This window comes from Theropithecus gelada, chromosome 12, assembly GCF_003255815.1.
Source record: "Theropithecus gelada isolate Dixy chromosome 12, Tgel_1.0, whole genome shotgun sequence".
NCBI lineage: Eukaryota > Metazoa > Chordata > Mammalia > Primates > Cercopithecidae > Theropithecus > Theropithecus gelada.
This window is the reverse complement of record NC_037680.1, coordinates 79,229,792-79,243,950: the sequence shown is the minus strand read 5'-3', so window position 1 is coordinate 79,243,950 and position 14,159 is coordinate 79,229,792. Positions and strand designations below refer to the sequence as shown.

The 14,159-nt window shown below is 39.8% G+C and overlaps 1 protein-coding gene across 1 annotated transcript in view; it reads right to left on the bottom strand.

Annotated features, from left to right (window-relative positions):
• BMPR2 (bone morphogenetic protein receptor type 2) overlaps nucleotides 1-14,159 on the bottom strand; it is a 202,059-nt gene that overhangs the window by 23,360 nt on the left and 164,540 nt on the right. The window contains exons 8-9 of the mRNA XM_025404320.1: nucleotides 7,834-7,994; nucleotides 6,047-6,194 (exon numbers count right to left, since the gene is read on the bottom strand). Of these exons, the coding sequence (XP_025260105.1) occupies nucleotides 6,047-6,194; nucleotides 7,834-7,994 (309 nt within the window). The remainder of the gene's footprint in view (nucleotides 1-6,046; nucleotides 6,195-7,833; nucleotides 7,995-14,159) is intronic.

The following is a 14,159-nucleotide window of genomic DNA, read 5'->3' as shown; positions in this document are numbered from 1 at the left end:
CATTACAAATAAGTTTATGTTTCATTTAAGTTTTTATGTTTCTATCTGAATACTCAAAACAACCCATAAATACTTGCCCTCCACCAGTATTAAAAAAGATTTACAAAGATTAATTCTATTATCTATGCAGCATTGCCCAAGTTTATTGTTAACACTGCCTATGTATAAATACAAGTGATTTTCACATACTGTAAACATTTAAGCAGATACTTAGTGTTGATCAATAACATCAACATTGAACTTGAGAGATAAAATTAAAGGATTTAATAATCATGCCAGTTAGTATAAAACTTTCTTCCTTGAAACCTCATGTGATAAAACCTTACCCTATACCATCTGTGAACTGCAAGATATTTACTAATGTATCTGATCTGTCTCTGAGACACACACACAACACAAACACATACCTTCCAAGTGTTATTATTTTCTTTTTCAAATGCTGGTTTAGTAGAATAACTAAAAATTCACAATTTTACTCTTTTAAAAAATTAGGTCCAAATTAAAATTTTTAAACTTGCTAAAGGAAATTGAAGCACAATCTTTTATGAATGCAATGGTTAACAATTACCAAATAAATTTCCACTAAATCTTCACAGTTCAAAATCTAATTGTTCAATAGAAACTTGTGTACCACTAACTGAGTGTTAGGTATTAGAGATACAAAGGTGAATGTTAATGACAAAAATCATCATCATGAAAGATATTAACCTTACTGGATTTCCTTAAAACCTTACTGGATTTCCTTACTATCACTGGATTGCTCAAGGAAAGTTTATAATCTCATTTTCTTTAGAACTGCCCAAAATATCTTATGGTAATATCTAGCACTATCAGATACCATTCCCTGCTTCTCATCCCATTTGCCACTTGTTAACTATGTCTCTATCAGTTAGAGACCCTTTTTAGCTCCCTTCTCAAATTACACTTATTCTTTCTTCCTTTTTCTATCTCTCCCTTTTTTCTTCCTTCTCCCTCTTCCGTTTAAACTTTGTAGCATTTCACTCTTCCTCTGTAATACCGATAATTCATTTATTTTACTAACATTTTATAGAGAAGTAACCTTCATTACATAGTGTTTCCATTTAATAATACAGCACATACTGCATTTTGAGGTATATCATAAAAGTTTAAAAAATGTTTTATAAGAATTTTATAACTATTATACACTATTCTCTAGGTTTATTAATATATTTATATGATCCTTTTTTTTTTACTTCCACCTCATTTAATTGTTAAAATTTTCAAGAGTGCCCTATATCCCTTGACTGTGCTTTTAAAATACTTTCCCCTCCTATATACACTCTGTAACATGATGTCTGTCTTCTATATTCCACAGAAACTCTTCTAAGAATACCAATGACCTACTCCTATTCAAATTCAAAAATCATTCCTCAGTTCTGTTTCCTCTTGACCTTTCAATTACATCTATTGCCATCAATCTTGGGAGGTTTTTTATTTTTATTTTTTAATCAGCTTCCTCACACTGAAATCTTAGTTCTTAAAGTTTTCGAATACTGACTTACAAGGCATTAGGATTTTTCAGTTTTCTCACTATTTTTCTGATCATTTGTCTTCTTAATTAACCTACTTCATGGGGGTAGTACCCCAATATTCAGTCATTATTCACCTATTTTTCTTTCTTTTTATGTGTCCAGTTAAAGGAGTGCATCGACTCATAAGTTCTCAGTTACCATCTCTATGTAGACAACTCCCAAATAACCATTTTAATCTTAAATTTCCATCTTATTTTTAATTGTCTTTAAAAATTTAGTTATCTGTCAATACTCCATCAAAAAGTATCCATGATTAACTCATCTTTCTAATGTATATCAATATTTCTAAGTTTCTGGTTGTCACCCTCACCCTCACTTTTTTTTTTTTTGAGACAGAGTCTCGCTTTGTCACCCAGGCTGGAGTGCAGTGGCGCGATCTCTGCTTACTGCAACCTCTGCCTCCCCGGTTCAAGCAATTCTCTTGCTTCAGCCTCCCGAGTAGCTGGGATTACAGGCGTCCACAACCAAGCCTGGCTGATTTTTTGTATTTTTAGTACAGATGGGGTTTCACCATGTTGGTCAGGCTGCTCTCCAACTCCTGACCTCAGGTGATCCACCCGCCTTGGCCTCCCAAAGTGCTAGGATTACAGGCCTGAGCCACCGTGCCCAGCCAACCTCTGAATATTTCTCAATTCCTTTGAATCTCATTCTTTTTTATTTTTTGACATGGAGTCTTGCTCTGTCGCCCAGGCTGGAGTGCAGTGGCGCAATCTCGGCTCATTGCAACCTCTGCCTCCCAGGTTCAAGCGATTCTCCTGCCTCAGCCTCCCAACTAGCTGGGATTACAGGTGCGCACCACTACACCTGGCTAATTTTTCTATTTTTAGTACAGCACGGTTCCACCATGTTGGCCAGGCTGGTCTTGAACTCCTGACCTCGTGATCCACGCCCCCTCAGTCTCCCAAAGTGCTGGGTTTATAGGCATGAGCCACCGCACCTGGCCTGAATCCCATTCTTTTAATAGATAACCACAAGTACAGATTTCTTCTCTGCATTTTCTCCCAGATTTGCCTCTCCCCATTTCCATATCCAAGATTACAGGGTATTTTAGAGCAACTCTCTTCTTATTCCTTTTTTTTTCTTTTATTGTGGTAGAATATACATAACATAAAACTTACCATTTTAACCATTTTTAAGTGTACCATTCTGTGGTATTAAGTACATTCACACTATTGTACAACCATTACCACTATCCATTTCTAGAACTGTTTGGTCTTCCCAAACTGAAACTCTGTACCCATTAAACAATAACTCTCAATTTCTTTTTCCTTTTTTAAGCCCCTTCTAGTTCTATTTCTATTTTAATTAATCCTATATATTTGCTAAAATAATCTTCTGAAAACAAGATTTAATTGCCTTTCCCTCTTCAAACATTTGATATCGTTCTTTATTATTTATCAGATCAAAAGCAATAGTCATTCTTTGAACACAGTTTTTCAAAAAATATTGCTTGTAGGAGTATACTAATCTGATGAAAAAATCATTTCAGTCAGACATGCTTCTGAAACGAAAATCTTACATGAGACTATTAACAAAGAAATTACCAAACTGTGGTCAAAGTTCTAATAATACAATACTTTGGGTATGGGTGTGGTGGCTCATGCCTGTAATCTCAGCATTTTGGGAGGCCGAGGCAGGAGGATTACTTGAGCCCAGGAGTTCGAGGCCAGCCTGGGCAATACAGCAAAACCCTGTCTCGACAAAAAATGAAATATTAGCCGGGCGTGGTGGCATGCACCTGTAGTCCTAGCTACTCAGGAGGCTGAGCAGGAAGACTGCTTGAGCCTAAGAATTCAGGGCTGCATTGAGCTATGACTGCACCACTGCACTCCAGTCTGAGCAAGAGTGAGACCCTGTCTGTAAAAAACAAAACAAAAAAAGTACTTGGTATTTTGTTTTTTGAGACCAAGTTTCGCTCTTGTTGCCCAGGCTGGAGCACAATGGTGCAATCTCAGCATTGCAACCTCCGCCTCCCAGGTTCAAGCAAGTCTCCTGCCTCAGCCTCCCGCCTCAGCCTCCCAACTGGTGGGATTACAGGCATGCGCCACCATACCCAGCTAATTTTGTATTTTTACTAGAGAGAGGGTTTCACCATGTTGGTCAGGCTGGTCTCGAACTCCTGACCTCAGATGATCCACCCGCCTTGGCCTCCTAAAGTGCTGGGATTACAGGTGTGAGCCACCACACCTGGCCAAAAAAAGTACTTGCTGATACTACTGCAATTACTGCTATTTTCACAAAAATGCCTCAATTGAATCTCTGTACTTTTAATTAACTAGAAAACATACTTCTAGATAACTGATTGACCTGTACTTAATCTAAATAATCACTGATTTATTTCATTATATTTTTGAATTACAAACTAATGTTTGGCCTGGTGCAGTGGCTCACTCTTCTAACCCCAGCACTTTTGGAGGCTGAAGTGGGCAGATCACTTGAGCCCAAGAGTTTGAGACTAGCCTGAGCAACACGGTGAAACCTTGTCTCTACAAAAAAAATATAAAAATGAACCAGGCTTGGTGGTGCATGCCTGTAGTCCCAGCTACTAAGAGGCTGAGGTGGGAGGATCACCTGAGCCTGGGGAGGTCAAGACTGCAGGGGGCTGTGATCACACCACTGCATTCCAGCCTAGGTGACAGAGTGAGGCTCTGGCACTTAAAAAAGTTATATATATATATATATATACACACACACACACACTAGATACATATATATGTGTAATACATATATATTAGATATATATAAACTAATGTGTAGTGCGGTCTTTAAAGCCAAACAATTCAACTCCACTATTAATCTTTTTTTTTTTTTTTTTGAGACAGAGTCTCGCTCTGCCGCTGGGGCTGGAGTGCAGTGGCCGGATCTCAGCTCGCTGCAAGCTCTGCCTCCTGGGTTTACGCCATTCTCCTGCCTCAGCCTCCCGAGTAGCTGGGACTACAGGCGCCCGCCACCTCGCCTGGCTAGTTTTTTGTATTTTTAGTAGAGACGGGGTTTCACTGTGTTAGCCAGGATGGTCTCGATCTCCTGACCTCGTGATCCGCCCGTCTCAGCCTCCCAAAGTGCTGGGATTACAGGCTTGAGCCACCGCGCCCGGCCTATTAATCTTTTTAAATTAAATAGCTCCATTTCATAAATTTGTCCAATGCTAGTTCCTTTTTCTATGCTTTCAAAGGTGTTATTCCTAAAAGGCAGTGGCCACACAGATCAAATCATCTGTATAGCACACCTAGAAGAATGCAATGCCAGATTTACAAAGTTTTTAGATGATACCATTAGATGTAATCCCTAAGAAGGGGAGGAAAACTATAAATTCATTTGGCTATTTTAAGTAAGTCTCAAACATTCACTTGAATGAGTATTCTTTCTCTTTTTTTGAGACAGAGTCTTGCTCTGTTACCCAGGCTGGAGCGCCATGGTGTGATCTCAGCTCACTGCAACCTCCGCCTACTGGGTTCAAGCAATTCTTCTGCCCCAGCCTCCCAGGTAGCTGGGACTACAGGTGCTCACCACCATGCCTGGCTAATTTTTGTATTATTAGTAGAGACGGGGTCTCACCATATTGGCCAGGCTGTTCTTGAACTCCTGACCTCGTGATCTGCCTGCCTCGGCCTCCCAAAGTGCTAGGATTACAGGTGTGAGCCACCGTGCCTGGTCTTTTTTTTTTTTTTAAGACAGTTTTGCTCTTGTTGCCCAGGCTGGAGTATAATGGCGAGATCTTGGCTCACTGCAACCTCCGCCTCCCGGGTTCAAGTGATTCTCCTCTGTCAGCCTCCTGAGTAGCTAGGATTACAGGTGCATGCCAGCACGCCTGGCTAATTTTTGTATTTTTAGTAGGGACGGGGTTTCATCATATTGGTCACGTTGGTCTCGAACTCCTGACCTCACGTGATCCGTAAGCCTCGGCCTCACAAAGTGCTGGGATTACAGGCATGAGCCGCTGCATCTGGTCAATGAGTATTCTTTCATTGAAAGGAAGGAAGAAGAGGAAAGAAGAGGAAGGGAAGGAGATAAGGTGAGAGGAGAAGAGGAAGGAAGGAAGGAAGAAAGAAGGAAAGAAGGAAGGAGGGAGAAAGGGAACGTGAAAAAAAAAGAAAAGGAAAAAGTGTTTACAAATAGTTCATTGCTTCTAATTCCTTATGGGGTCAACTCAGTAAACATCCTAAGTGTAGCTTGTCTCAAACACTCAGATGGTGCACAAGGAAAATGTTGACTGCTAAAGCAATCAGAGACCAAACAAAACACAGTTAGATAAGCTATTATTGGCAATTAATTAAACTGCACTCAGATGAAAACCTAGAGTACGCTAAAAAAAGAAATTCCTAATTTGCATCCTTCTGCTAATAATGTTTCTAAACACTAGATGGCAATGAACTAAAGGTTTAAATGAAAGTAAAAAGATTCTTACATAAAAGTTGAGTTATGTACTATAGGTAGAGAAAGAAGATATAACTGCTTCACTTCAAAACATACCAACTTTTGACAGTAGTTTTTACCTGGGAAGAGGTCTGTACATCTCATAAATATCTCCCAATAGATTAGTCCAAGAGCATACATGTCTACTTGTTTCAAAGCTGATTCACAGTCCCTCAAGTTCACAGCTCCTTCTAGCACTTCTGGTGCCATGTATCTGATAGTGCCAACCTGATAAATTAGAGTGATATATTTTAGAGAGAGAATGTAGCATATTCTGAAGCACAGACATTAGACCAGAAGTTGTATGTACATCTTAGTCATGTCAATGTTATTTGACCCTAACCATGTCATTAAACCTTTCTATAACTTATTTTTTACCTATAAAATGCCCTTCCTGAATAATTAAACTGTGGTAAACCCATTTTAGTGAATACTATTAATCAATCAAAAAGAATGAGCTAGACTTTCCTATGCATATCAACATAAATAATCTGTAAGACACAGTGAAAAAAATTGCAAAACAATATGTATACAACTTATATTTTTTTTAACTTAATATTTTTTAAAATTCACAAAAATACAGCTCAGTGGCTGGGTGCGGTGGCTCATGCCTGTAATCTTAGCACTTTGGGAGGCCAAGACAGGCCGATCACGAGGTCAAGAGATAGAGAACATCCTGGCTAACATGGTAAAACCCCGTCTCTACTAAAAAAATATAAAAAATTAGCCGGGCGTGGTGGCGGGCGCCTGTAGTCCCAGCTACTGGGGAGGCTGAGGCAGGAGAATGGTGTGAACCCGGGAGGCAGAGCTTGCAGTGAACCATTATCGCACCACTGCACTCTAGCCTGAGAGACAGAGAGAGACTCTGTCTCAAAAAAAAAAAAAAAAAAAAAAAAATACAGCTGGGTGTGGTGGCTCACACCCATAATTGCAGCACTTTGGGAGGCCGAGGAGGGTGGATCACCTGAGGTCAGGAGTTCAAGACCACCCTGACTAACATGGAGAAACCTCGTAGCCACTAAAATACAAAAAAATTAGCCGGGCATGGTGGTACATGCCTGTAATCCCAGCTACTCAGGAGGCTGAGGCAGGAGAATTGCTTCAACTTGGGAGGCAGAGGTTGCGGTGGGCTGAGATGGCACCATTGCACTCCAGCCTGGGCAATAAAAGTGAAACTCCATCTTAAAATAAATAAATAAATAAAATCACAAAAATATATATATGTTGTGTACAGACAAGTATATATGAATGCAGAGAACAAAGTTGGGAAGGATATGCTCCACATTGTAATGGTGATTATCAGAAGGTGGACTGTTATCTTCAACTTGGTAACTTTACCCTTGCCTCAAAAATCAGTTCCTACAAATTTGTTCCTAACGCTTGTAAAAATGACTTGGAATGGCATTGAGTTCCAAAATAAACTAATGAAATTTACAAAGGCCTTTATGAGATGTCTTTTATATTTCCTAATTTTGTAATTCCTAGTATTCTATAACTGGCAGTATATGAGGATAATTGTCCTGAGTCTTACTCTGTCACCCAGGATGGAGTGCAGTGGCACAATCTCAGCTTACTGCAACCTCCACCTCCTAGGTTCAAGCGATTCTCTTGCCTCAGCCTCCTGAGTAGCTGGGATTACAGGTGCGTGCCACTGCATCCGATTAATTTTTGTATTTTTAGTAGAGACAGGGTTTCACCATGTTGGCCAGGCTGGTCTCGAACTCCTGACCTCAGGTGATCCACCCACCTGGGCCTACCAAGTGCTGGGATTACAGGCATTAGCCACCACGCCCAGCCAGTAGATGTTTGAATTAAATTCATTATCATTTCAAAGCACATCAGTGTGATACCTTTTGTATGCACTCACCTCGCTTATGGCTGCATTATCTTCCTCCCCTGGGCGTACCAGTCTATTTCCAGTCAGCCTCATGGACAATCCAAAGTCACTAATAACACAGGTTCCATCATTTTTCACTAGGACATTTCTGCTGTTTAAATCTCGATGGGAAATTGCAGGTTTATAATGATCTGTTTGGATAATTTCAAATATTTATCAATGAGTAAAAGGGACTACTGAACATGAAATGAACACACATAAATATAGAGGTAGTGTTATTTTTCTGTTCATTAATTTTCTAATAACAAAAAAAAGACAAATCAAAATTTCAACTCACACTCATCACTATTCTCTAATATATTTTATAATATAACTCCTGTTGCATGTATAGTTAATTAAACATTTAAACTAACAAACATGATGCCGCTTCAGATTCTAACACACACTTTTTTTTTTTTTCTTCATTTATGGTATAGGGCTGTAAAAGGAGGCAATATAGAAAGGAATATTTGGTATAAACACCAAAAAAAAAAAAAGTCTGCTTGTCTAAAATAAGTATCAGTGAAAAACTAATGGAGCTCCAAAATTTTAATGTAAATCTTAAACTGCTCTCCTGTGGCTTAACAGATCAAATCTGTGACAGCACATTCCAATTCTGCCCTGAGGTTGAGCCATATCTCTAAGCCCATCTCAGCTTTTCAAATCTAACCAGAAATAGTTTTACAATGGTTTGGAGAAACAAGTGAAGGAAGTGGTATCTCTCACCAAGATACGAAAACTTGTTTTTCTGATTTTATAGAAGCAAAGTAGTGTTATGTTCCTTCTATTGCTTTTTTATCCCTATCATAGGACTACAGGTTCCATGAAGGCGGAAAGAGAACATCTTTTACCTGACTTTAAAAGGTTTGGCACAGAGTAGACCCAAAGTAAATGCTTGCTGACTGAAAGAATGAATCTAACCTAAGCCTCTCACCAAATATAATTACATTATATTTTTCTTTTATGTAGGGAAATCTTATATAAACCTTATATTAAATAAAACCATAGCTCTGGAACTGAAAAAAAATTCTATAGCACAATTTCTGAAATTTAAAATATCTGCCTAGGTATAGAGAAAAACAGAGCAATAAGAACAAAGTCAATACATTTACTGAGGATTTGTATTTTGGCACAAATAGACTCAGTATTGAGATGTATTACTCTCATTAATGAGCATTCAAATGCAATTTCACCAATAATGCAACTATAAATAATAATAATCCTTGATATAAAAAAATTAAGCACCAGTACAATTTGAAGAAAAAATAGGAATTACCAAGTTTCTTCACCTCAGAGTTGATTTCTTTCTCATTTCCTCCCTTACCCACTTCCTATTCTCCAGTCTTCCAAAGCTTGTATTAACTTGGCTCCTACTCAGTTCCTGCAAGAGCTGCATTTCTTACTCTGGATAAAGCCACAACATAAGTATATGTCGTACAATCTTGAACTAATATTTATATAGGAAAACTCATGGAAACACTGGAATATATTTATATAATAATACCAAATCAATGGGTAGAACTATAGACTGCCCTTTTGAGACAGGTTTTCCCTTTCAAACTTCCCTCTGTACTCATTTTAATTTTCTTTATTTGGGTGTGGAAGGAGGGTGGAACATACAATAATTCTGCCCTGGGCAGAATACTGCAGTAGGCAAATATCTCAAAGGAAAGCACAACAAGATATTAGTTATACATATATTTTTAAAACCCGAACAAAAATAGTCAATCTATGGATATTTACACACACATATTGCCAGTGCTATCCCACCTGCCCTCCCAACGACATGAAAACTATATACAAACTACTTAACAGTAATTTTCTGGTGAAGTCTGAGTTGTCTGTATCTATTTTCTGGTCAGCTATTTCGTTGGTAATAAGCATGCATTGCTATTATAATATGGAAAAAATTCACAGGGAGATCTTATTACAAAGAAATAAATAGGTTCAATTTTTCCTTATTCTGAAGCAACAAACAGCTGAATAAGTAATAACAGTGTAATTCCTTACTACCAAATTTCTACCCTAAATAACAAAGTTATATCTGAAGATGCTGGGAAGGACAGAATTCAGTGAAAGAGCACTTCAAGTAAAAATATTATAGTATAGGCATACAGATGATCTTTCACTTACAGATGGTTTGATTTATGATTTCTCAACTTTACATTGGTGTGAAAGCAGTAAACAATCAGTAGAAACCATACTTCATTCCTTTTTTTCACTTTCAGAACAGTATTCAATAAATCACATGAGATATTCAATCTATTATAAAGTAGACTTTGTACTGGATGATTTGGCCAACTGTAGGCTAATTAAGTGTTCTGAGTATATTTAAGATAGTTTAGGCTAAGTTATGATGTTCAGTAGGTTAAATGTATTAAATGCATTTTCAACTTACAATATTTCTAACTCATGATCTTTTTCTTTTTTTCTTTCATTTTTTTAAAACAGGGTCTCGCTCTGTTGCTCAGGCTGGAGTACAGTGGCAAGATCTTGGCTCACTGCAGCCTCCTGGGCTCAGGCAATCCTCCTACCTCAGCCTCCTAAATAGCTGGGACTACAGGTGCATGCCACCACAGCCAGCTAATTTTTTAATTTTTGTAGAGACGGGGTCTCACTATGTTGCCAAGGCTGGTCTCAAACTTCTGAGCTCAGGAGTTTGATTCTCCCGCCTCGGCCTCCTAAAGTGCTTGGGATTACAGAGATGAACTACCATGCCCAGCCAATTTATAATCAGTTCATTGGGATGTAATCCCATTGTAAGTCAAGAAACATCTGTACTTGGGAATTTTATTTATTTATTTATGAGACGGAGTCTCGCTCCGTCGCCCAGGCTGGAGTGCGGTGGCGGCAATCTCAGCTCACTGCAACCTCTGCCTTCCGGGTTCAAGCGATTCTCCTGCCTCAGCCTCCCGAGTAGCTGGAACTACAGGCACGTGCCACCATGCCCAGTTAATTTTTTTGTATTTTTAGTAGAGGCGGGGTTTGACCATGTTGGCCAGAATGGTCTCGATTTCTTGACCTCATGATCCACCCACCTCGGCCTCCCAAAGTGCTGGGATTACAGGTGTGAGCAACGGCGCCTGGCCAGGGAATATCTTTTAAATAATCAGGTAAAAAACATAAATTCTGAGCGGCCGCAGTGGCTCACGCCTGTAATCCCAGCTCTTTTGGAGGCTGAGGCAGATGGATCACCTAGGGTCAGGAGTTTGAGACCACCCTGGCCAACATGGTGAAACCTTGTCTCTACTAAAAATACAAAAAATTAGCCCAGCATGATGGTGGGTGTCTATAATCCCAGCTACTTTGGAGGCTGAGGCAGGAGAATCGCTTGAACCCAGGAGGCGGAAGTTGCAGTGAGCTGAGATTATGCCATTACACTACAGCCTGGACAACAGAGTGAGACTCTGTCTCAAAAAAAAACCAAAAAACCCATAAATTCAAATAGCTACTATATTTACATGCAATAGCAGCATCTATGTACTCAGTTTTTAAAAAGGTGACTATTACCCTTATTTAGTGGTAACATTAGCTAATGTTTCAGAGTAACTGTTCTGTTTAAATAAAACTTAGGCCGGGCGCGGTGGCTCAAGCCTGTAATCCCAGCACTTAGGGAGGCCGAGACGGGCGGATCACGAGGTCAGGAGATCAAGACCATCCTGGCTAACATGGTGAAACCCCGTCTCTACTAAAAAAATACAAAAAACTAGCCGGGCGAGGTGGCGGGCGCCTGTAGTCCCAGCTACTCAGGAGGCTGAGGCAGGAGAATGGCGTAAACTCGGGCGGCGGAGCTTGCAGTGAGCTGAGATCCTGCCACTGCACTCCAGCTTGGGCGACAGAGCGAGACTCCGTCTCAAAAAAAAAAAAAATAAAATAAAAATAAAATAAATAAATAAATAAAACTTATATCTGATGGCAATCATTCTTTTCAGCCTACATTTGACTTGAAACCTTGCTAAATTATGCAAGCCTTGAAAAGGATGGTATTTTAAGTTCTGTGCTAAGCCAACGTTTTAAAGGCAGTATAATATTTAAGAGCTAAGTGGACACAGTCCAGTGGTTAATGTGCTAAAGCACTACAGTAAGTGCATCAAGTTGCTGACACAGGCAATACTTTGGACAATTCTGTATTTAAGAGAAGCAAGATGTCAAGATAAATGAACTGATAAATTATTCAGGATAAATTATTTATACATGAAGTATCAGCTAGAAAAGATGATCCATGCTAATATACAATGGAACAAAGATCTAAGAAACTGATATATTAAAGTTCTCTTCACTAAAGATGTCAGAAAGATTGAAAAAATAATGTCAAGGCTATAATATGACAAGAAAATGCAGCAAGGGATGAGGGTAGAAGAAAGCACAAAGACAGAATTATAGCAAAGTTAACTTAGGGGTGTCTATGAGGTGAGGTGTATATTGAAACAAACTGAGAAAGCAAATGTATTAAAGAGATGCTCCAAGCTGGGCGCGGTGGCTCACACCTGTAATCCCAGCACTTTGGGAGGCTAAGGCGGGCAGATCACCTGAGGTCGGGAGTTCAAGATCAGCTTGACCAACATGGAGAAACCCCATCTCCACTAAAAATACAAAATTAGCCGGGCATGATGGCGCATGCCTGTAATCCCAGCTACTCGGGAGGCTGAGGCAGGAGAATTGCTTGAACCCGGGAGGCGAAGGTTGCAGGGAGCTGAGATAGTACCACTGCACTTCAGCCTGAGCAGCAAGAGCTAAACTCTGTCTCAAAAAAAAAAAGATGCTCTGAACAACTAGCAAAAATATGCATGAAAGGTGAGGAAGACCACAGTTATGACAAGGAATATAACTACATAGCTCTGAAACACGAGCAAAGACTAAACCCCACAACGTATTCTTCTCTTCCTACCTAGTAACAGAACCCAATATCATTTGAGGCAGCAATGCAAGCAGGAAACAACAACAACAACTATATTCCCAGGCTCTTTTGGAACTAAGTGTGGACTAGGTTCTGGGAAACAAACAAGCATAGGAGTGGGACTTCTGGAGACAGAAAGGGACAATTCCTTTTACCTTCCCTTACTTTTCCCTGCTGACTGGCATGATGGACAATGAGGTGACTTTGAAATGAAAGCCAGCCAGGCACGGTGGCTCATGTCGGTAATCCCAGCACTTTGGGAGGTGGAGGTAGGCGGATCACCTAAGGTCAGGAGATCGAGACCATCTTGGCCAACATGGTGAAACCCCATGTCTACTAAAATTACAAAAATTAGCTGGGCGCATGCCTGTAATACTTGGGAGGATGAGGCAGGAAAATTGCTTGAACCAGGGAGGCAGAGGTTGCCATGAGCTGAGATTGTGCCATTGCACTCCACCCTGGGGAACAGAGCGGGACTTGTCTCAAAAAAACAAACAACAACAACAACAACAAAAAACTCATGTACCTCATAATATACACTACTATGTATGCACAAAAATTAAAAATTAAAAACAATTAATGATGCACTGTAGTTCACTTAAACAAAATAAATACAAGGAAAATATAGCCTAGCTAAGAGGTTCTTAACCTAAGGTCCATAAATGGGCTTTAAAAAGTCTGAAAATGCCCTAGAATCAAAAGAACATTTTTTTCTTTTATTTATTTACTTATTTTTCTTTTTTGAGATGGAGTTTCGCTCTTGTTTATTCTCCTGCCTCAGCCTCCCGAGCAGCTGGGATTACAGGCACCTGCCACCATGCCTGGCCAATTTTTTTTTGTATTTTTAGTAGAGATGGGGTTTCACCATGTTGGCCAGACTGTTCTCCAACTCCTGACCTCAGGTGATCCACCCGCCTTGGCTTCCCAAAGTGTTGGGATTACAGGCGTGACCCACTGTGCCTATCCTTATTTATTTTTCAGACATAGTCTTGCTCTGTTGCCCAGGCTGGAGTGCAGTGGCAAGATATTGGCTCACTGTAACTTCCACCTCCCAGGCTCAAACAATCTTCTCACCTTACCCTCCTGAGGTGCGCACTACTATGCCTGGCTAAATTTTTTATACTTTTTGTAGAGACAGGGTTTCACCACATTGGTCTTCAACTCTTGGGCTCTCTGCCTGTCTCAGCCTCCCAAAGTGTTGGGATTTCAGGTGTGAGCCATGGTACCTGGTCTCTTTTATTTTAAACTCAGGGGTACATGTGCAAGTTTGTTATCTGGGTTTATAGTAGGATGCTGAGGTTTGACGTACAAATGATCCTGTTACTCAGGTAATGATCATAGTACCCAACAGTTAGTTTTTTAGCCCTTGCCCTTCTCCCTCTCTCCCCACTCCAGTAGTCCCTAGTTTCTACTGCTGTCA